This window comes from Pelodiscus sinensis, chromosome 10 (assembly GCF_052426305.1).
Source record: "Pelodiscus sinensis isolate ZL-2025 chromosome 10, ASM5242630v1, whole genome shotgun sequence".
In the NCBI taxonomy this organism is placed as follows: domain Eukaryota; kingdom Metazoa; phylum Chordata; order Testudines; family Trionychidae; genus Pelodiscus; species Pelodiscus sinensis.
Window position 1 is genome coordinate 37,096,552 of NC_143061.1, and position 24,787 is coordinate 37,121,338.

The 24,787-nt window shown below is 46.3% G+C and overlaps 1 protein-coding gene across 1 annotated transcript; it reads left to right on the plus strand.

Annotated features, from left to right (window-relative positions):
* SLC19A3 (solute carrier family 19 member 3) lies at nt 1–24,264 on the plus strand. The gene is given in 7 exon segments (XM_014571932.4): nt 1–140; nt 3,692–3,852; nt 5,155–5,962; nt 15,344–15,536; nt 19,211–19,352; nt 23,680–23,832; nt 23,835–24,264. Coding segments are annotated over 6 exon segments (1,533 nt in total). The 5' UTR covers nt 1–140; nt 3,692–3,702; the 3' UTR covers nt 23,922–24,264.
* Nucleotides 24,265–24,787: the final 523 nt, after the last annotated feature.

Consider the following 24,787-nt stretch of genomic DNA (forward strand, 5'->3'; position numbering starts at 1 on the left):
AAACAGGAGTACTACAGTAGCTGGAATGCAAGAGGAACAAGTTTTTTGAACTAGGAGAAACAAAAGAACATGGAATATTAAAAAGGGAACTGTACCGAGGCGGGGCAAAAGAGATTCAAGAACCAGCCACGGCAGACCAGGTTTGATTGCATCTGAGTTTACAAAACCTATAGTCCAATAACTTCCATGGGAAAAGGGAGAAAAGAAAGGGAGATAATTCAGCGCTATAAGAATATGAAAATTAACGAAATGAGAAGGGCAGGGAAAGAATAGCAGCTCTGGAAAAAGTGATGAGATTAAGATCTGGATGGGTAAATAGGAAAACAAAGAGGTGTTGTTGCTGTTTCACAATCAAGGAAGTTTAGCAACTTTTCAAAAGGACAAAGAACTATTAGAGTAAAAGAAGGGGTGGTAACAAAGGGAAAGTGCAAGGGACAGCCCTTTCCTGCAGAACTTCAGTGAAAAGGTAAAAAGCTTACCTTCAAGAACGATTGTCCATCATATAAGTGCCACAGCAACAATAAAAATCACTTATGCTCTTGGGTAAGATGAAGAAAAAGAGTGAAGGGAAAGGAAAAACAGGACACAGCTGTAAGAAACCTGTGCCTGGATTGGGAATTAGTTTGTGTGTGCATGGCACTGGGTCTGGGTGTACTCACTAGGGTTGCTCAAGTATAAAAAGAAAGGTTCAAGTAGCATTTGCTGAAACCTGTAGAGGGTGATGCTCATGTTGCTCAGAACAAAGATTACTGTGATGAGATATTAGTTGTCCAGAAAAAATGCACGGACACTCGATTTTTATATTAACTATGGGTAAGGTAAGATTGTATCACATATTTTTAGTAAAAGTCAGACAGGACATGGGCAATAATGAAAATTCATGGAAGCTTGTGGCCTATCCCTGTGATTCTTACTAAAAATATCCGTGACAAAATGGGGGAAGAGAGGCTGGGCATCTACTCGTGTGCTGGGAGCTCCAGTGCCCTCCACCATCCTGGGGCTTGCAGCTCCAGGGTCCATCTCCGCTGGTGACTCCCAGCTGTGGGAGAAGGGGTCTTTCCCTCCCCCCTCCCCGACCCACAGAGGCTAGGAGCTACCTCCATCTGGGGCACTCCACAGCTCCCTGCCTCCACAGATAGCAGGGAACTCTGCAGCTCCCAACTAGCACTGGTGGAAGTCACAGGAGTCTATGGAAGTCAGAGTCCATGACTTAATCACAGCCTAACTATGAGTCATTGTCCCTGGGTGCTCTATGGATGCACATGGGAGCGAAGTGTAAAAACAGCACCCACCCTTTTAATCAACTGCACAGCAGCCTCTGAATTCCCTAGCACACAGGTGCTGCTCACTGCTAGCATCCCTAGTGATGGAAAAAAGTCTCAAATGAGATGGGGAGAAAGCAGGGGTCTCCCAACCCCTTGCATTGGCCCTCACAGCATGGCCAGGCACACAGCAAAGAATCTACCTTAATTCTTGAAGGTGTGTAGTGGCAGACTAGCTCTAAAAAGCAAACCCAATAAGAAGGAATTGGAGCCTTGGTTATCTATGCAGGTGACATGAGTTTTGCTAAATATGCTCCTCTTAAGTACACAGGGAAATGTGTTTTTTGCTGTTATTGTTCAGCCTCTCGGTATCTTGTGAAGCATATCTGTCCAGTTACAGGATTGCCCATCATGTTGTATCTTAGCAGCAACAGTGGTGTCACTTCTCTTCAAGGGAAAGGAGGGTCAGGAATGACCACATGCCCCATTTTGGCCAGGACTGTCCCTCTTTTTAAGCCCTGCTCACAGCCAGCCTTCTGGGGATAAGAAAGTCAGGAGGCATTTGACTTCATCAGCAAGAGCAAAGGAGACAAATACCCACTCTTAGGGATGGGGGGTGCAATGCAGATGGGGCAAGTGGAGATGCCAGCCCCCTTGGCTGAGTGGGGAAGCAGCATTCCAGCACGCAGGGCCCTTACAGGGTTCCAGTGACTGGGCAGCAACCCAGCATGGGAGGGATGAGATGCTCCAGTGACCAGCAACAGCCGGGAGGGCGGGGGGGACCTGGCTTCGGCTGAGCAGTTGAGGGTGTCATTTTCCTCTTCGGGAAATACAGTGAGAAAATGCTGTTGTGATGAAATGGGAGGATAGAAGACATGGCAGAGTCAGAACGTGCAGCTGCAGTTTCAGCAATGGAACAGGACTAGTGACTGCAATGTCAAGGATAGAAGTAGGACCAGTTCAGTGGTAGCGGTACAGCTCTAATCTACTCTGGCATTTGGCTCTTTACTGTCCTCTGCTCAATTGTTGAGATTATCTTGCCCCCTAGTGGCTCTCCAACAAAATTCACCCCGAACAAACAAACCTGATGTAAATCTATTGAAGTCAATAGATTATGCATTGCTTCAGAATTTGAAAAGCGAATAAATCAGAATCCCTACTTCCTGCCATGTCAGGGATCCTAACCAAGTGTGGTAGAAGAAGGTGTAAATTAAAGTAGACTTGAAAGTCCTTACTTTATATACACACCCTGCAAATCACTTTGCTTCCTATAACAACTCTTCTGGCACATTAGTTAGTGAGTTAAACAATCTGAACTCCCTTAGAATTAGTAGGTGTATAGCTGCACAGAAAAATGTATCTAATGGAGTGGTGGTGATTGTCAGAGTTTCAATGGAAATTTGTGACTTTTCATCCCTAAATTGAAAGCAGTGTGACTTTCAGGTTTGCCAGTGAAAGCTGAAATTTGACAAAAGCATACATTCTGAACAAAAATCTGCTTAATTGAAAAAATGTATTTCCCATCAAAAATTACTGAAAATGTTCAGTCAGCCCTAGGCATAAAGTTATACATTGGCATGAGGATAAAAGCTGAAATGAACCTCTGGGGATCTAAAATAGTGCAACCTGTGCATTGAGGTGACAAAGTGGTACCAGTTAAGATTCCCAATAGATTAACCAGCTCAAATTCAGAAGTCACACTGAAGATAGTGTAAGCTACAGTCAAACTTCTAAAGAGAATTCAAGTTAGTGTAGAAGACACAGCTTCCAGTGAGGCATGTCATCTGAATTTGGCTCACCCACATTCATTTACACTTGCACCTGAGCAGGGTCCATTTAAACAACTTCCACTTACATTTTAAATAATGAGACCGGATACAAAGCAGGCTTGTGTGGAACTCTGCCAGTTTACACTTGCAGAGTATCCTTTCTATAGTTTACTAAAGTCTTCTCCCCTCTTTGGGCAGCCTGACTTCCACTGAGCTTTGGGAGACCTGCACATGAAAGCAGAAAGATCTGGGAGGAAAAAATTAAGAAACAGATCAAACTGGGGCACAGTTTGCTCTCAAGTAGGTAATGCAAGTTAAAAACAATTCCTCAATCATCAACTGTCTGGGAAAATTTTTCCTGGGTTAATTTCATTGTCATAAAATATTTAAATAAGAGAATAATGAAACTGAATTCCATAGTGAACACTCTTGGAAGCAGTCCTTTGTAATCCCTTCAAATCCTGTAAAAATAAACACAAACTGAATGGAATTTCTACCAGTCTGCACATTTCAGCAAGAGTTCGCTGCATTTTTAACAAAAGGCGGAACTTCTGTATTCAATGTTCAAGACCTTTTAAAAATAATAAATGTTAAAATAACCTTCAATTCCAGTGAAGAGCCCCAGTCTACTAACTAACCATTTCCTTCGCTTTATTTCAGTTGGCCAGGGCATGGATTGCTGGAAGGAAGTACAAAGCAAAAGCTGGATTTATCCTACTCTGGTCCTTTGCATATATGGCTTCTTCTCCATGATGAGGCCATCAGAACCTTTTCTCACCCCTTATCTAGTGGGACCAGATAAAAACCTGACCATTGAGGAGGTATGGCTACAACTGGCTTCTCATTATATGGAACAAAACACTGAGTACACTTTATTCTTCAGAAAGAAACTATAAGGCAATCTCAGTCTCAGACATCATATATAATAGTAGCCCAATGTCTGTGACTCTGTTATGCTGAAACACTGGCTGTTCCCTCTGGGCGGCGTTGTTGCTTCCCGCCATGGCGTTCGGCTGACTTCTGCGTCGCTCAGTCGGGCCTCCGCGCGGGCACAAGTGGCCGTTTGGGGTCCGTACTCACAACGGACTGGCTGAGCAGTGCAGAAATCAGCCGAGCACCATGGCGGGAGGCAACAGCGCCACCCAGAGGGAACAGCCAGGGGGTGGGGCCTGGATGACCATGCATCTCTGACGTCAGGAAAGGGCACCGGATTCAAAAGGAGGAAAGCAGAGCGGACGCGGAGGAGACAGAGAGGAGAACGGAGGAGGCAGAGGACAGCGAGAGAGAGAATGCGAGACGCAGCAGGAGAAGAGAAGAGAAACACAGAGTGAGAGGCGGGAGGGAGAGAAGAGAAAGAGAGAGAGATGGAGAGAGAGGCAGGAGGCAGATGAGAGCTGAGAGAGAGGGTGGGTGAGGCATTAGGAGAAGAGAGAGAGGCCGTTTATGCTGCTTGCTCCCGCGTGGCAGCCCGACTGAGTGGCGCAGAAGTCAGCCGAGCGCCACGGCGGGAGAAGGGGGGCAGGGCGGTGACATACGTGCCTGGGAGAGGGGCCTGGACGAGGGTGCATCCCCGATGGAGACAGAGGAGAGCGAAGAGAGTGAGAGGGAGGAGGAGGAGGAGGAGGAGGAGAAGAGAAAGGGAGAGTGAGAGGCAGGAGGGGGAAAAGAGAAAGAGACGGAGAGAGGCAGAAGGCGGAGGAGAGCTGAGGGGGCGGTAGGAGGCAGTAGAAGGAGGAAGAGAGAGAGAGACTGGAGGCTCAGGAGAGAAGACCGACGTGGAGGAAAGACCTGAAAATCCCGTTTTATGGTGGGCTAATTGGCTAGTTTATTACAGAAAGATACATGCATGATATTTCCCCTGTGAAAGACTAGGAGCTCAATCCCCAGTTCTGCCTTAAAGGGGCAGCTGAGAATTTCATGACAGAAGGTAATAATCAGGTGGCTCGTAGACAGAAAATATTTTTATTAAAGCGGTGAAAGTAGTACAAGATTTGTGCATCATGCATACTTATAGTTCTGTATTTTATGCACTGAATGAACAGCAATGAGTGTGATCCTGTCTCCAAATGCATTCACTTATACACAAAAAAAAAAATCACAGCATTCCTTCCTTTCCCTTCTAGGCTACAAACAAGATTTTCCCAGTTTGGACATACTCTTATCTGGTGCTGCTGTTTCCTGTTTTTTTGATTACAGACTATGTGCGCTATAAGCCCATCATCACTCTACAAGGCTTTAGCTTCATTATTACATGGCTGATGCTTTTATTTGCCAAAGGAGTGCTCGCAATGCAGATAATGGAGTTTTTTTATGGAATGGTAACAGCTACCGAAGTTGCCTATTATGCCTACATTTACAGCATCGTCAGTGCTGACCATTATCAGAAAGTGACTAGCTATTGCAGAAGCATCACACTGGTTGCCAGCACAGTTGCAGCGGCGTTGGGGCAACTTTTAGTATCTCTGGCAAATCTGTCCTATTTTTATCTCAATGCCATCAGTTTGGCTTCCCTATCTGTGGCGTTCCTATCCTCATTTTTTCTACCAATGCCAAAAAGCAGCATGTTCTTTCACAAAAAGCATAGCCCTGGAACTCCCCAAGGAGCCACGGATCAAGACACAATGCCAAATGTATCCAGCATCAAGCAGCTAAGTTGCCAAGAGGACAAAGCTGCTAGGAAATCTGTCATCCCCTCAACTTCACCTGAATGCCAGTCTGACAAGCACCAGCATCACATGCTTGTGCAGTTATGCAAGGATTTAAAGGAATGCTATTGCACAAAGAATCTTCTTTTCTGGTCCCTCTGGTGGGCTTTAGCCACTGCTGGCTATAACCAGGTTGTGAATTATGTCCAGGTATTATGGAACGACAAAGCACCATCTCAGAGTTATGTTTATAACGGTGCTGTTGAGGCAGTAGCAACATTTCTGAGTAAGTAAACAATGTAGTATTAAAGTATTTCATCTAGTAAAGTACCTTCTAAAATGTGAAACTATAACATTTTCAATTCCTGTGTGCTTATATGATGGTGTAAGTCCATTTCATGCTTACGAAACATCCTACAACAGGGGAAGTAGGTTGTACATTCAAATTATAAAATAATTCATGAGAAATACCAGAAAAATTCAACTCCATGCCTTATATTTTTTTCATGCAGGTGGGCAGCAATGGCCTGTCTTATGGTACCATCTAACCACTGGCTACGGATCTCCCAACAATCTGGTCCAGATCTACCCTCCTACCAAGAGTAGGGCTGGCCACTGCCATCAGACTGTTCCTAACCTGAGCCAGGCTTCTTGTCTCATATGAGAGGAACCTGTTTGCTCTCCTCTCCAGACAGCACCTAACCACTGGGCTTTCTTCCTCCTAAATCCAATAACCGATACAGGCTGGTTAATTGAATACAGGTTGGTTAATTGAACAGGACTGGCTGGCCAACCCTAAGCCTTCCGGCCCTTAAAGTGGCAAGACACCCTATTATAATTAGTGTATATAAAAAATGCCCAAACTAATGGTGATGTTCCTAGAGAGCAAATAAGAAGTTGTATGTTGAAGTTTTGAGGGTTTTTTAAAGAAAATTGAAGGAATGTAAATGCAGACATAACCACCTTAATGTGACTTCCATAATGCTGCCAGTCCTGTATATCTTATGGTGGTGTTAGGCATTTATACAGCTCCAGCTGTTAGGGGGCAAATACAAGTATTTTAGAAAGACACTGCTTACTCTCAAGTATAGGCCCATTGAAATAATTTCATTAGTTGTGTATTTGATCAACTGACCTCTCTCTCGTTTTGCTGCCAGAGACGGGTGTTAACTTTTACACATGCACCCCTACCATTCAAGTTGGGACACCATCAACTTGAATATTATATTTCTACCTGAAGAGATCATACCTATTATTGTAACAAGTACTATCTAAGATGACAAACTGAAAGTCATTAGCAGAACAATATATTTTCTCAAGTGTGTTTCCTTTATGCATTTGGCTTAGTGTCAGTTTCACTGTTTTTACTGGGTGACAGCCAGAGAAAAAACAGATTCACCGGAAAAAAAAAAAAGCGCCTCCCAATGTCAATAAGGAAGCCGAAAAACCTTTATGCTTTTTTTTTTTTTAATACATTTAAAAGGACATTTTACAAGATGCTTCCTCAGATATTTAAATTAGTCAGGAAACAATTAATTTCCCTTAAGCCAGGCAAAAGCTCTTCCTTACAGCATCAAAAACTTTTACAACAAATAGGTCTTTGAAGAGGTTTCCTAGGAAACTGGTCTAGGACTCTGTGACGGGGTGCGGTCACAGATGACCCCTTGGGGGTGCCTCCTGGGGTGCTGACCTGGCCTCTGCCACTCGCCTTCCTGCTTTCTGGGGCTCCTCACTGCCCAGTCCTGCTGGGCCAGCTCCCTGGTCTCCCCCAAGCTGAGGTCCTTGCCCCCACCAAGAAGCAGCACAGACACTGAACCTCTTCAGGTCCAAGGAGAATGCAGTTTAGGGCCCAGTCTCCTGAGAGAGCACTCCCCAGATGGGATCAAACCCCAAAGAATTAACAACGAAAGGGGGAACGTGCACACTGGTTGCCCCCCAGGTAACAATTGCTTATACTGGGTTTGATAGAAAATAAAAATGGTTTTATTAAGTTGAAGCTGTAGGATTTAAATGGTAATAAGTGAAAGTAGGCAGAGCAAAGTAGGTTACAAAACAAAACCGCTTGGCTAATTCTCCACTGAAACCTCAGTGCAAACTTAAACTCGCCCTAAAACCTCTTTTCCAGCTGCCACTCTAAACCAGGCTGTCTTCCATGCCTTGGGGGCTCTGGCCCCTGCCTTCAGGTGCAGCCCAGCCAAAAGATCAAGGCCTCTCCTCTCCTATTCTTTTTGTTAAAGAATTGAGGCCCCTCCCTACCAACCACTGCCCAGACGTACGGACAAAAGAGATAGTTTAACAGTTGAGGGTAACACTCTCCATGTCTCTCATTCACGTTTGAAAGCCACAAAGTATTCCCCGCTCCAAGTGTATAATTTTCCACACTCAAACAGTACATACAACAGAGTAAGATAAACCAAACCAGCAGATCATGACATGAAGATTGATGGGTTACATGAAATAATTTACTCAAACCACCTTTGAGTTATGTATATTCATGTCCATGAGTCCATTTCATAAATCTGGGGGAGAGGGGTTTGTCACAGACTCTCTACACTGCATCTATGCTTAGCTGATATTTCACACAACATTCAGCAACTTAAATTACATCTTCAGAATGGCAAAGAGATCAGTCATTAGAACTGTAAATAGTAAAGTCAGCTGGAGGTACTACATCTGTAACTGGAATAGCAATTTCTGTGATTTATCAGTGGGAAGCATTGGGCTATCTCCAACGGCTTCTTTTGTCAATCTGTTAGTCTAGATTCTCACTCTGAAGTAGTCCAGCTCCAGCACATACTTTTGACATTCAGTTTAAAAACATTTTCCTTCTTCTAGTGTAACCCTTCTGCTGGGCAGGGCCGGCAGCAGCCAGGGCTGGATTTAATATCTAGGGGTACATCTATATTACAGTGTTATTTAAAAATATCTAATTTCGAAATAGTTATTTCAAAATAAGATCATTCGAAATAACACATCTAAACACAAAATGCATTTCAAAATAGCATTTTTCTATTTCAAAATAGTGCACCCACACTGATTGGATGCTGAATCACATTTAAGGGCAGCTGAAACCACTTCTGGCAGAGCATTAGGTCAGGACTTAGTGTGTGTGGCTGCTACCTGAGGCTGAGGCCTTTGCTTAAAGGGATCCCCCTAGACAACTGGTTCTCATGTTCCCCTGTTTGCTTGCCTACCTCGCTGAGGGACAACAAAGCATTTTTTTCCCTGGATGCTTTGGTTGTCCTCACTCAGGACACCACAGCACTCTGCACCATGGAGCCAGAGCTGCCCTTGGGCACTCGTGTGCTTCTTTTGGATATGTTGCTGCGAGTTTGGCTGCACTTTCTGGAGGCTGCCTTGCAGCATCTGCTGCAGCCCAACCCCCAGGCCGTCTTCTGGACCCTCCTGGGGGGCTGTGGAGAAGCAGCTACAGCTCTTAGACGCCAGCATGCCCCACCACATCTGGCATCTGGACATCAGCAGCGATTGGTGGGATCACGTCGTCCTGGAGCACTGGGGAGATCAACAATGGACCCAGAACTTTAGGATGAAGAAGGACACCTTCCTCAATCTCTGTAAGTGGCTTGCCCTGCTCTGCAGCAACGGGACAAGTACATGAGGCCCGCCATTCCCCTCCAAAAACATGTGGCCATCAACCTCTGGAAGTTCTCCATGACGGATAGCTACCCATCTGTGTGGAACCAGTTCAGTGTGGGGAGATCCACCATTGGAGCAGTGCTCATTCAGGTATGGCAGTTTCTGGCCACTGTGCCAGGAGGGTGCAAGGAGGAGATGAGCTGCCCTAGGGAAAAGCAGGGAGGGGGAGGTGGTGCAAGTCCCCTCCACAGGAGGGTTTGTTCTGTCCTGCCTCCACTACGGACTGCCCGCAGTGGCCAGGATTGCAGGGAGGGTTGCTCGTGGGAGTGGGGGCACGGAGCAGTGGCTGGGAAGGAGCACTCTCAGCCACCCTGGCACCCCAGTGACACTTGGCTTTGTGTTCCCCTCTGCAGGTGGTCAAGGCCATCAACAAAGTGCTGCTCTGCAGAGTCATCCACCTCACTGATGTGGATGCGGTGATCAAGGGACTTGGGCTTCCACAACTGCGGGGGAGCGGCAATTGACGGGACATACATCCCCATCCATGCCCCAGAACACCAGGCATCCCTGTACATCAACCGGAAGGGATGCTTCTCAGTTATCCTGCAGGCTGTGTCTGACCACCAGGACCAATTCATGGACATTAACAAGGGCTGGTCCAGCAAAGCACATGACGCACGGGTTTACTGCAACTCCTCCGTGTGCCAGAGGCTGTATGCTGGTTGCTTTCTTCCCCAAGAGCCACATCAGGGTCAGGGATGTGGACATGCCTGTGTGCCTGGTCGGGGATACAGCCTACCCCCTACAATCCTGGCTCATGAAGCCCTACATGGGACACCTCAATCCTTCCCAACAGGCCTTTAATGCCAGGCTTGGCCAGGCCCACATCGTGGTAGAGGGTGCCTTCGGCTGGCTGAAGGCCCGTTTTAGATGCCTCCTCATCTGCCTGGACCTCTCTGAGTGGAATACTCCACACATGGTGGCAGCATGCTGCATGCTGCACAATTTGTGCGAGAGAATGGCAGAGACTGAGCACTTGGTTAGCCTGTACATGTAGGCCTGCCCAACTGCCAGCCAGGAGGCCCACTGGGGGGCTGTCCGTATCCGAGAGGCCCTGCAGGAGAGCTTCCACCCGGAGTAGGACTAAAGCCTCACCATCCTCACATCCTTTCACTAACCCCTCCCTAATGTACAGTAAAGACATACATGGACGAAAATAAACTCTCTTTATTGAACAAAACTGGGTTGGGGTGTGTGTGACAATCTCCCCTCCCCCCCGGCCACTTTATGAAATGGACTCATGGACATGAATATACATAACTCAAGGGTGTTTTGAGCAAATTATTTCATGTAACCCATCGATTTTCATGTTATGGTCTGCTGGTTTTGTTTATCTTACTCTGTTGTATCATTTGTGTATGTAAAATTAGACACATGGAGTGGGGAATACTTTGTGAGTTTCAAATGTGTGAATGGGAAATATGGAAGGTGTTACCTACAACTTCTAGATGAGCCACTGTTGAATCTTTTGTCCTTAAATCTGAGTATTGATTGGTAGGGAGTGGCCCCAACTCCTTAACAAAAGGAACAGGAAAGGAGAGGCCTGGGTCTTTTGGCTGGGCTGCACCTGAAGCAAAGAGCCCGAGACCCCAGGGGAGGGAAGAGAGCCCTGGTTTAGAGTGGCAGCTGGAAAAGAGGTTTTAGGGTGAGTTTAAGTTTGAACCAAGGTTTCAGTGGAGAATTAGCCAAGTGGTTTTGTTTCTTTTGTTTTGTAACCTACTTTGCGCCACCTGTTTTCACTTATTACTATTTAAAATCTAGGGGGGCAATTAGTGTGCACATTCAGTGTCTGTGATGCTTCTCAGTGGGGGCACGAACCTCAGCTCAGAGCCTTGGCTGGGGGAGACTAGGGAACTGGCCCAGGAGGGACGGGCAGTGAAGAGCACCAGAAAGGGAAGGTGAGTGGCAGTGGCCATGTCAGCACCGCGGGAGGCACCCCGGAGGGGTCGACTGTGGCCTTACCCCGTCACAGGGAATGAGGGTGGGAGAAGGGAGGGGGTAAACCTGGGAGGAGGGAGCTGGAAGGGAGAAGCAATGGGAAGAAGAGGAAGGAGAAGCTGGCCCACCTGTCTCTCAGCACTGCGGGTGCAGGGCCTCAGCATCTGAGGAGAGTGGGGAAGAGGGGGCGGAGGGTATGGAGGGTGGAGCAGGTGGGGAGGGGGGAGAGGAAGAAGCAGGAGGGGGAGTAGGAGTGGGAAGAGGAGCAGTAGCTGGGGAGGCAGCAGGGGCTGGAGTAGCAGGAGACAGCAATCTGTGCATAAGGATCTGCAGGTGGTTGCAGATTGCACAGTCCTGGACAAGCAGCTACTGCAAGCTCTCCCACCAGAGCTGCAGGTCTTCATGCACCCAGTAGTCCAGGGTGCAGTGCAGACCCCACAGTATCACCAGGTGCTGCCGCTGGTGGTACTCCTGGTTCCGGGTCAGCCTGCTGAGTGCCCGGGTGCAGGATGATGTCCTAGGCAGGGTGGTGCACCCTGCACTCTCAGATGCTGCAGCTGTGGAAGAACAAGAGAAGTGGTCAGTTCTCCCTGGGGACACAGTGGGTGCTCCCTCCAGTAGAGGGAGGGAGAAGTTTTCCTGTTTGTGCCCAGAGTGGCCAGCAGGGCACCCTGGGAAGGGCTGGAGGCCCCCTATTTCAAAATAAGCATTTACATCCTCTGCAAGGTGAGGATGGCAGGTCTCCGCACCATTGGAGCCAATATGCTTACACACAGGCCATGTTCAGGATGTCCTGATATCCCCAGGAGTGGGAGCTGGCCCGGGACTGCACCCATGCCCCTGTGCTATCTATCATCTATAGATAGATAGATAGATAGATAGATAGAATGTGTGGGGGGAGGGGAGGGGGGGATGTCCCCTGCTTCTATGTAGAGGGGGCTTATGGAGGGAGGGCATTGTGCAATGTCCCACCCCAGGGTCAGGAGCATGTCATGTGCCCTCATACATACATGCATGTGGATAACAGGCCAAGGCCCATGTGGCAGCCAGCTAGGGCCACGTGCCCAGACAGCACATGCATAGGTTGCTACGTGAGCCATGGCCAGCAAGGCCTATGTGAGCCGTCCCTGGTCTCCCTCCCCTCCTGCCCCTGCATACGGGGACAGAGATGGCACTCATGTTGTTGCCTCCCCCAGCCTCAGAGGACACCAGCGGCTGGTCTGCTGGGATGGCTCGGGGGCCCTGGCTGCATGGCATGCTCCCTCTGGTCTCCTGGCCCTCCTACTCCTCCTCACTCTGCCCCAGGGTCGATGACCACCTGGGGAGCACAGAGCATCCTGCCCACCCCGCCCCCCAGGATGCAGTCCAGAGCGTCATAATAGGGGCAGCTGTCTGTGTCTGCCCCTGTTTGGGAACTGCCCCCCAGGGCCCTGGCACAGGCCTTTCGCAGCTCCTAGTTTTTCATCTGAACCTGCTCCTGGGTTCAGATGTGGCTTTGGGTGGCCAGGCTGGCAGCCATCCACCTGTAGACAGCCGTGTTCCTCTGTCTAGTGTGAAGATCATGGATGTTGGCAGCTTCCCCCCAAACCTCAATCAGGTCCCTGATCTCTGCACTGGACCAGGCCGGAGCCCACCTTTTCCGGCCCCTGGCAGGCTCCTGGGAGCTGGAAGACTGGTCCTGGGGAGCGGTGGAGGGCTGGCTGCCAGTGGCTTGCAGGCTCATGCTGTGGCCAGGTTCAGGGGCAGCAGCAGAGTGGCTCTGGGCTGGCAGGCCTGGTGCTAGCCACAACAGACTGCAGCCAGACTCTGGCCCCTTAAGGGCTCCAGTAGAGGGAGGGAGGGAGAAGTTTTCCTGTTTGTGCCCAGAGCGGCCAGAAGGGCACCCTGGGAAGGGCTGGAGGCCCCCTATTTCGAAATAAGCATCTACACAGCGCTTGTTTCAAAATAGCAATTTCAAAATTGGCACTACAGGCAGTCCCCGGGTTATGTACAAGATAGGGACTATAGGTTTGTTCTTAAGTTGAATTTGTATGTAAGTCGGAACTGGCTCCAGATTCAGCCGCTGCTGCTGAAACTAACCAGGGGCTGACTACAGGAAGCTGGAGGCAGAATTGCTCTGCCCCCAGCTTCCTGGAATCAGCCACTGATCAGTTTCAACAGTGGCTGAATCTCGAGCCTGGGACAGAACAGCTGGGCTGCCAGGTAGGTCCCTGCAGGACCAACCCAGCAGCACCCCAGCTGCTCTACCCCAGGGTCCACAACAAAAGCCTGGTCTGCTGGGGGGGGCGCACTAGCTGCGCCCCCTCTCAGCAGACCAGGGACACGGGGAGCAAAGCCGCAGCGGCGGCGGGGTGCCGCGCCTCCCCGGCTTTGCCACAGCAAAGCCTCAGAGGCGCGGGACCCCTCCGCCTCCCCGGCTTTGCTCCGGGTGTCCCTGGTCTGCTGGAGACGGTCCCCAGCAGACATGGGGCACCCAGAGCAGCTTTTCTCGCCCCGGAGGTCGAGGTGGCGGGACAGCTGCGCTCTGGGCGGTCCCACTGCCTGCGAGCTCTGGGGCGAGAAGGATCCGCACTTACGAACGGGGCTATCATAAGTCGGATCCACATAACTCGGGGACTGCCTGTATTCCTCGTGGACTGAAGTTTACCAATTTTGAAATAAGCCCTCTGCTATTTCAATTTAATTTCAAAATTGCAGTTTGGCTGTGTAGACGCTAGGAAAGTTATTTCGAAATAACAGCTGTTATTTCAAAATAAACTTTGCTGTGTAGACATACCTTTGGGGTCCATCTCACATAGAACCAGCTCGAGCCCCCATCCAGTAGCCTGGGAAATTCACACATCCCTGGGCACCTCTGAGAGGCAATGCTTCCCCACGCACAAGCACAGAGTCTGTGTGTGGAAAATAAACTTTTAATGGAAGAGAAGTCACATGGCATTAGCTTGGGAAAATACCACAAACAGAGTTCATAACTCTCCATGAGTAACCATCCCAGTTCCAAGGGATTGAGCAATGTCCTTTGCCCCTCAGGCTCACCAGTCCAACAATGGAAGGATTCCATTCACTTACCCAAACTTTCTCCGTACCCCACTTACAGCTCTGTCCACTCAGTGCGGACCCTGACACATCACCTGGATAACTCCACTCATTGAGCCTGAGGCCATGCCACCTTTGAGCTGCTCCTGTGGTCTGCTTGCTCCGCCTGCCACCGTGACTAAACCAGTGACTTCAGCTCTTAGTGATTTAAACTCTTTAGCCACCATCTAGGCTGGCAAGAGAGTCCAGCTTCCACTGGACTAGCAAAAAGACTCCTGATGCAATCTGCTTTAAGTCTATCCTTAGACTGGGGGGGGGGGGGGGGAGGCAGGTTGAACCAATCTTACAGCTCACACCTGGCAGGCATGAAGCCAGCTGGCTCAAGCTCTCCCTTCCCCCCACCCCAACTCCATTCACTCAACTCTGGAATGGGGAGGCTTGTTCAACTAAGACTTCTTACAATGATGGTGTCTCTGCTGCAAGCAGCGATGTCATATTTTACAGTTCCCACACTTAGGGGCAGCATGATGACATCCCCACAACAGCCCAAATTAACCCAAATACATCGCATTCCATTCTAACAACTGATCCTCCATCAGCCCAGTCTGAATTGGATTTACATAACCACACCTCAGATTCCTTCCCCATCCTGGCATGAGCTGTATTTACATATCAACAGTTAACAGTTAATTATCCTGCACAGCAAAACAATTGGAGTGAGTACACCCACTCCCAGGGCAGCTCTCTCCTTTTAGCTGGCTGATAGCAAGCAGTAGTTCAGCCCCTGCTTACACAAGACAGCTTATCCAATACACCAAGTATAGCCACGTCTATGATTGTCATTAAGAAAAATGATAAGAATTGATGAATGCAGACATTTATCTAAAAATGACTAACTTGTTGCATAAACTACACAACTTACAACTGGAACTAGAACTGTTCTAGTCAAATATTTACTGTGGAGTTTGAAATATAAATATGCTGTTATTTAGTTGATAGCCCTAACAGACACAGTATTCTTGTCTCTTCTCTCTAGGTTCAGTAAGCTCCATGGCAGTAGGATATGTGACTATTAACTGGGATCTTGCAGGAGAGCTAGCACTGGGAACCTTCTCTGCGGTGGATGCAGGTTCTTTGTTTCTCATGCATTTTACTGCCAACATCTGGGCATGCTATGCTAGCTATCTAGTTTTCAAGTCATGTTATATGCTCCTCATAACAATAGCAACGTAAGTTTCTACACAACTGGGAATGTTTCAAGGAATTCAGCAAGTGGTTATGTTATGTCATCTCTGTTTCAGCTGGTTAGGGACATCTGGTAGATATTTGTTGTTGTAAGCTACATTTGAGATATAACTGTGCCACAGATTGGGGTTAAGAGCTACTGAATTACCCTACAGCTATAGCTAGGTATACAGGCAGTCCCCAGGTTACGTACAAGATAGGGACTGTAGGTTTGTTCTTAAGTTGAATTTGTATGTAAGTCGGAACTGGTACATATTGTAGGGGAAACTCTAGCCAAACATATTTTTTAGTTTTGGATAGCATAGGGAAAGGTTAACTCCCCTCTAATGTTTGTTTTGCTGTCTGTTCCCCTGTTCAGAAGATTTCACATCTATTTCTGTCCCTGTGACAAACTCAGGACTAAAGGAGTAACTCATCAAATACCAAACAGCTCTGCACCATGCTTTGAGCTAATAGCTTTATTTCCACACACCACCCAGGGTTCTAGGAGGAGGGTCCTTTTTTTGCTAACACAATGAGGCCAGCACTTTGTTTGTTTTGGTGGAGTCTTTGTTTGCCCAGGGAGCCCAGCATGTATAGGGGGAGGAGGGGCGGAGAGGCTGCTTTTGTCTGCTGTTCGGCAGCCTGTTGCTCAGGGGAGGGGGCAGCCTGTTGCTGGCAGGGGGGGGAGGGGGGAGGCGTGCAGGATGCGAGGCCGCGGGGGAGGGGGGCAGCGGGCGTGGGGAGGCACTTTTCCTCTGCCCGGCAGCTCTGCGGGATCCCTGTCCCTGTGGCCAGCTGCTGCAGGCAGAGGCCAGTTGGAGCCAGCCGAAGAGGAGGAGGAGGTGGATTCTAGGACCCAGATGAGCAAGCCCAGGGGACGCTGCTGCGCTCCAGGAGCCCGGCATGTATAGAGGGGAGGAGGGGCAGAGAGGCTGCTTTTGTCTGTTCGGCAGCCTGTTGCTCAGGGGAGGGGGCAACCTGTTGCTGGCAGGGGGATGGGGGGGGGGCAGCGGGCGTGGGGAGGCACTTTTCCTCTGCCCGGCAGCTCTGCGGGACCCCAGTCGGAGCCGGCCCGAGGAGGAGGAGGATCCTAGGACCCAGGTGAGCGAGCCCCGGGAATGCTGCTGCGCATGTGCAGGAGTTGCCTCACCCCGTTCGTATCTAGGGATCCGACGTAAGTCGGATCCACGTAAGTCGGGGACTGCCTGTACTTACACTGTGCTGTTAGGTTAATTATTAATGCTTTTTAAAAGGACAGACTGATTATAAACCCTCAATTGTTTTTAAAGAAGAGTTATTGAATTCAAATGGATTGTGCTTAGAAAACATTTCAAAATTATAAATTGACCCAATCTGAGGTTTTTGTTCTTCCTCCCAGATTAGTTTATGAAATTTTTCAATATTGAGTTTTCATCTCAATTTGTAGGACAGGAAACATTTTCAAGATCTCAGAACTTCTCTCAAAATAGGAAAACCATTTCACACCCATCTCTCACACATTCTCGAACAAGTATGACAAATCTCACTCAGTTCAATCCAGCTTCATCTACTAAAAGTGCTTTTTATGATTACAGGGCAATAGAGTTTTGTTCATACATATTTGGGGAGGATATTTTCTTCATGAAAATTCAGCTGCTGAGGCATGAATCGGTGCAACCATGCACACACAGATACTTTCCAAGCCACCCATGATTATTAATCCATCTGGATGGATGTCAGGACTTAAATTCAGCTGGAGCAGTCTAGAACAGGCCTCCAGTAAATATTTTAAACTGCCCTGGAGTTTCTAGCTTATTTCTTTCTGTCTTCCTTAGTCAAGAAGGAATTCAGCTGTTTTTAAATCTAGAGTCCATGTATATGGCCAAGCCTAATGTTTCCTGTCCAATTTGTGCAAGAATGAGCATTAGATGTCCCATGAGTTCCTAGAACACATAATTCTCCCCTCAGAGAGATTTGACAAATTGTTTTTTTCAGGACATGTTCCTGTTTTTTTATAAATATTCTGTCACGCATCATCTGACTTAATGGACCAGTCTCACAACCCACAATCTCAATGCTGTATATTGAGTATTCAACCTAAATTATTTCCAAAAAATCATAGGCCCAAATATTAAATAGTAGTAGTGCCAGCAAAACAGGCTTCCCATTTTGCTGGATGCTATACAGCCTATAGCCCACTGGGATTCCACTTGCAGCCCTGTGGCCCCTCTGTTTGCCCCCACCCCCACATGCCTCGTGCATTGGGGAACTGGAGCTCTGCACTTACTTGCTTCCCCCCAGCACCTTCAGAGCCTGCGAATCACCTCATTTGTGCTCCATCCCCATTCCTTGCCCTCCTTCTCTCCTTCCCAGAGCTGGAACACTACAAACAGCTGACTCGTGGCATTCCAGCTCTGGGAGGTAGGGGGAGGAATAGGCCAGGAGTGACCCTTCTTAAAATGCTGGGATGGAGGAGAAGCAGAAAGTACAGGGCTCCAACATCCCCCGGTGCATGTGAGGGTGGGGGCAGCCAGGGGTTCCATGGGCCACAGGTTGCCCATCACTACTGTACAGTCTTAAAAAGCAAGAGTCTTAAATAATATATGTTCAGAATGGCAAACTACAAACAAATTCGCCATCAGGAGTTGGTCCAATAACCCATGTTACTTCACCTACCTGGTTTCTCTCACTCCTTTGTTTTTTCTAGGACAGTGCAGCTACAACACTTCAGAAAGCTAATAAATATCTTATTTCCAATTAAAAAAACCCCACACAACATATTATGTATTGCAAGAATTTCAAGCAAACTTTTTGAGAACACCTTAAAAAAAAAAAAAGAATTTTACCAAGATTTAAATAAACGCAAAGAAAAACAGTTGGAAGGGAAAGAAAAACCTTACCGGAATTCAGCAGAGAAGAATTAATCCTCAAACTCCAAACCAGCAGGAGAAACTCTGTTCTTAAGAGAATCTGTTAGATCCCAAAGGGCTTATTTGAACCAAGAATGGGAAGGATAGTCCACAAGTTTGAGTGCTAGCCTGGGACCGGGGAGACGCAGGTTTAATTCCCTATGCCGTCAGAGGCATATTTCCTTTGTGCCTCAGCTCTCCGTATGCAAAGTGGGGATTACAGAGAACACCCTAATCCTAAAGCAGGAGTGGGCAAATACCAGCAGGCAGGCTGGATCCAATCTGCCAGGATTAGCCCCTAGGCAGCGGCTCCCCCCCTCCCCATCATATTTACCTATGCCTCCACAGGTACAGCGCATCACAGCTCCTGCTGGCTGTGGATGCCATTCCCTGCCAATTGGAGCTGCAGTCACCTATACCTGCAGAGGTACAGGTAAATATAGTGGCAGCAGCCCACCAGGGGCTAACCCTGGTGAACTGCTGCCGTTTTATTGCCCTCCCGTGTTCTAGAGGATAGAAGGTGAAACTTCTAACAGATTATACTAATGTGGGGGGTGAGGTGCTTGTAAGGACAGAGATAGAAAACTAATATGTTCAAATACATCTTGCCTTATCTACACGGGGTGTGAGGAATTGTTTAAATGTTACTAACGCTATTATTCAGACACACCTTTTATCCTAGCCTAGACATACTATTCTACATGTGAATCATCTTCCTTTCCCAAGTTAAAGGGAAGGGAATAGATTCATGTTCTCTGCATTTCAACTAACAAACCATTTAATTTTAGGTTTCAGATTGCTGTCAATCTAAGCATGGAACGCTACGCTTTAATGTTTGGACTCAATAATTTTGTTGCACTGGTGATTCAGACTATTTTAACCGTAGTCATAGTTGATTCAGGAGGTCTGGGATTGAAGGTAGACATCCAGGTAAATAGTATTAATTTATTTCACATTTACTGTTTAAAGTTAGTATCTCATGTACCTTAAATCTGTAAAAGGAATCCTTTGAAGTCATAATTTCTATTTTAAGCAATCAACTCAATTTTTCTTATCCTTTCCTTTGCATAGACAGCACTATTGTAACTTGGTCAGGAGGTTTGAAAGTTTTTACATGAAGCGCATAAATTAGCCCCTCACCCGTAGACGACCAGATCCACACTCTAGGATCACATTCTACTGATCCTTTGTTTTTTGCAGACCAATGCACGACTGAGCAGGTAATGTTGGGCTGCTGCCAACTTCGTCTAAGTGAATACAACTAAACTACCTACCCCCAACCCTGCTGAGAAATTAACATATCTCTAGCCACCATGTAACACACGAGGTAGCCTGGACTAAGCACAGAACTAAAGTCAAGAGGTTCCTGCAGTCTCACTCCATCTCAGAAGCCGATTTATTTTGTAACTTAATTCAGATAACTGTACCTTTCTGCCTTAGTTTTCCCATGTGTAAACTGAGGCATAATAGCTACTTGTCTCAGGTATATTCAGTGCTCCCAGTCCTGCTCCCATAAATGTCAGCTGAAATTTTGTCTGAGTTCAATTGCAGCAGGATATGGCCAAAACCTTTGTAAGTTATTTTTCCCTCTTTGGAATCATCATGATACTTTCCAGTTGACTAAAGAGAAGTGGAAAGGAACCATCAGCAACTTGGCTGGAAAAGGAGAAAAGGGACAGAACCATTAAGGTACTATAATAGGAAAGTAAAGAGAGGGTGGAACTGACACAAACACATTTTGAGTAGCTGACAAAGAGGGCAAGACATGGAGAGGGGACCCCACTTTGAATCTCTGCTGGATGGCGGAGCCAGTTTGATAATTGCTATATCCTTGCAGCTCTCAGCCATTCTGCACACAATAGGAATACTATGAGTCGTCCTGTGGCACCTTAGGGTGCACCTATACTGCACTGTTATTTCAAGGTAACTAGCATTATTTCGAAACAAGGCGCATGTCTACACAGCCATTCCGGTATTACAAAATAATTTCCAAATAATGGACGGCTTATTCTGAAATCTGTAAATCTCATTCTACGAGGACCACCACCTATTCTGAAATAGCTATTTCAAAACAAGACACGTGTAGACGCTCCACTGCTGCTCTTTCAAAATAGCCCCTCAACCAGGGCCATTCTAAGTTATTCCTCCCCAGGGCTTCCTGGGGCTCTAAATCGAGATACTTCAGGGAAGCCTCAAAATTAATCCGAGGCAGGCTTCTCTAATGCAGATGCGCTATTTCGAAATAAGCTATTTCGGAATAACTATTCCAGAATATGTTATTTTGAAATAAATGTGCAGTGTAGACGTACCCTGAGAAACTAACAGAGGGTATGTCTACACTACCCCGCTAGTTCGAACTAGCGGGGTAATGTAGGCATACCGCACTTGCAAATGAAGCCCGGGATTTGAATTTCCCGGGCTTCATTTGCATAAGCGGGAGCCGCCATTTTTAAAACCCCACTGGTTCGAACCCCGTGCAGCGCAGCTACATGGGGCTCGAACTAGGTAGTTCGGACTAGGCTTCCTATTCCGAACTACCGGTACACCTCGTTCCACTAGTCCGAACTACCTAGTTCGAGCCCCGTGTAGCCACGGGGTTCGAACCAGCGGGGTTTTAAAAATGGCGGCTCCCCGCTTATGCAAATGAAGCCCAGGAAATTCAAATCCCGGGCTTCATTTGCAAGTGCGGTATGCCTACATTACCCCGCTAGTTCGAACTAGGAGGGTAGTGTAGACATACCCAGATTTATTAGCGCATAAACGTTCATAGGTAAAACTCACTTCAGATGAATTGGAGTGGAAGTTACAAAGATAGGGCTCTAAGTACTAGTATAACAAAAGAATGGAGTTACTTAGCAAGTGTAGGAGCAGTATTAACAAGGCCAATTCAGTCAGGTGGATGTGGCTCACTCCCAGCAGTTGATGGGAGGTGTGAATACCAAGAGGGGGAAAACTGCCTATGTAGCATGATAACCATTTTAAATCCTCATTCAGTCCTAATTAGATTGTATTAAATTTGCAAATCAATTATTCTGCTGTTTCTCTTATATTCCTGCCTCTGTAATTTTGACTAATTAATCTGTTGAAGTGAGTTTTACCCACGAAAGCTTATGCCCTAACAAATCTGCTAGTCTCAGGTGCCACAGGACTTCTGGTGGTTTGTGTAGATACAGACTAATATGGCTACTCCTCTGAGACTTGTCAGTGGGAATACTGATTCCATCCAACAGCACAGAATACTTCTGTATATAGAGTATAAAACTATTTGAGTTGGTGTCTTTGTGCCTTAGTTCTCCATATGCAAAAATGGGGATTATAGTGGATACCCTGATCCTAGAGAATGAAAGGTGAAACCTCTCCTAAGAGATTATGGTCATGTGTGGGGGAGGGGCATGTAAGGACAAAGATACTTAGCCTCCTACAAAGAGTGCCATGGGATCTTTCATGACCAGCAACGGCCAGAAACTAGGCGCTAACTCTCTCTCTCTCTCTCTCATTAAAAGAGTGATTTAGCAACAATTCTATAAGCTTAATCCCCAGAGGGTGTAAATTGTCAGAGGTCCACTGAAGTCAATGAAGCTCTGACCATTCACACCAATTGACCCTAGATGTGGCAGGTTTAAGAAATGCCACTCTGGAATTTGCATGCCTATCAGACTTATGCTTTCATGATGCGAACTGTAAAAATAATATGCATTGACAATACAAAGGAAAAGACTTACGCAAACAAATGTTCACCATATGGGTACTCTAAGTCATCAGATATTTCAGTAAGACAAAAGAGTCCATGGAAAACTCACTTTTGAATATGGAAAACAAAAACATTTTCTGTTAGTTTCAATCTTTACCAAATTTATAGGTGAATGTAGAGTTCCCTCGGTGACATCTCAGAGAGAAATTCCACAATACTGTTGCTGGCCCTTTGGGCTCCAAGAACACCAAAAAGGTGTTCAGATACACCATTCAGCAGAGGTGTGCCTTCTGAGTTTAGATATACTGTTCCATAACTTTATAGATCTTGGCTGGTTAGCACAAGTAGGCAGAGTTCCTGGACTGATGATTGGCACACTACTGATGCCCTCATCCCCTTCATATTCCCTCAGCATGGAGCACCCCTCTCTTGGATTATCCTCTTAGGGTTACATCTGCACAATAACTTGGCTATACTATTTACCTGCCAGATGGTTTTAGTAGCAAAGTTATGTTAATGTCTGACAAAACTGATAGAGAAAGGATTATGGTCAATGGGGGGAGAACTCAAAATATTGTTCAAAATGGTAAAGACCCCTAGGTGGTTTCTTTTCACAGATGCTGAATTAAAGCCCCTACAACAGAGGCACAATAGCAGGCTTATGATAGAATCAGCCATTTTCGAAATTCAACTGGTATCTCTCAGGTATTACTTGACAGTAATTTCTGTTGCTTTTAGTAAATGATCAGAGCTTTACATTTTTCACAATATTAAAAATATTCCTTCCTCCCCATTCACTGTGAATGGCAAAAAGTTGCTTCCTGATGTGTTAAATTTTGATCCGTGCTACAGTGAAGGTAACAAATGTGCTAAGACAGTACATCTTGAGAACCTGAGATGAAGACAAATTTACAGTACATCTTAGCCTACATACTTATCAGAGGAATGATCATCATTTCTGGATAATCAGTTTATCAGCATAATTGATAAATGTTTGATATGTACGATGTGTTTCAGTTAACAGTTTCAGCATCTGAAGTTTGTATGAACAAGGTAGAACTGTAATATTTTCCAAGATGCAATAAGCCTTATACCAGAAGAAGATAGAATATCATTGATACTGTGCAAACAGATCTTGTGTTCTCAGTCCTGGACCATATTGATATAGTCCTGCTTTCAGAATAAACTAACGTCTCCGAAGGCTGCTCTCCCTTACAATGGTTGCCTATATACCCCAAGGAGCCATTGCAGCAGCTGGTCATTGAGAACCTAAAGAATTATTTGACCACGCCTCCTTTCCTGATCATAGTCTTATGATGTGGGCCAGGAGGAGCAAGGGGCTGGTGTAAGAGCCAGTATGACACTTCTGCATCTCACACAGATCCTCTGGTATCTGATAAGCCATCTAGATGAAATTTGTGCTTGCAGAAATTTAGCGATGGCATGAATGAACAAATGTATAGAATCTCTATACTTACTAGTTCAGAAAGGGGTGGGTATTTCTCCAGAACAGTATGTGTGTTTCACCAATTCTTCTGCATTCTTTTTTTCCTCCCCTCCCCCCAGTTCCTAATTTATGGAGGTTACTTTGCAATCATAGCTGGAATTTTCTTCATCAGAAGCATTTACACAATTGCCTCAATCCAATGCAAAAAAGAAACACAGAATTTCTCCAGTGAACGTCAGAACAATAAGGAACAAGCATCAGAAACCAGATTATAACCAGCTATGCTAACATCTGTACCTCTAACTTGTCAAAAATGCCCGCTTGCAAAACTCGTACTGACGTCAATGCAAGATTGCGGTAAGGGGAGCAGCATTTAGTCCTTCATGTATGTCCATGCTAAAAATCACAACAAACTTTCTTTAACCGAAAGAATTGCCTAACAGTTTAATACCAGATATGTTGCCAGCTCTCTTGACCTTATCACAGGTATTGTGGTATTTTTTTTTTTTAAATCAAACACCTCACCACACTAGCTTCTGGAATCAAGATACAGAAGGAGACACTCCTGGAGTCATGTGAATGTGTGAAAAATCTCAGTTTTTATTTTGAAAAAAGCCATTTTCTGGTTACCTAGGAAAGCTTGACCACTTGAAATGACTGTGCCCTACAGGCTCAGAAACGGGAAACCAATGAAAATGTAATTTTTTTTTAAAAAAGTCATGATTTTAAAACTAATCGTGATTTCTGAACACCTGACATGATTTTTGCATGCTTGAGATGGGCAATACTGGTGCAAATCAAAATTGTACCATTGATCTGAACTGATTTATACTAAGTTATATCTTTCGGAGGAACTGACCTTTTGCCAATAAAGGAAGACTGATTTTATTGGATATGAATTTATTTACACAATAGTATAACTATCGTGCACTACACGAAAAATGCTAGTTTTCCCTCGCTCAGTTAGGCTTTTGAAAAAATTGTACATGTGCTGCTTCCCATTCCAAAAGCCATTCTATTTGGTAATTAGAGTAGCAAAAACTAAGTGAGAAGAGGGTTTTGCTCATACCTTTGATCAAGGTAGACCCAGGCAGCTTCTACCTACGTATGCTCTATCCTGCTGTACCTTAAAAGAACTACTGCATCTGCACTTTATAACATTTCATCTTAGTTGTGTACCTGTAATGCTGTTTCCTCCCCTCCACTTTTATGATCACTCTTGAAAAC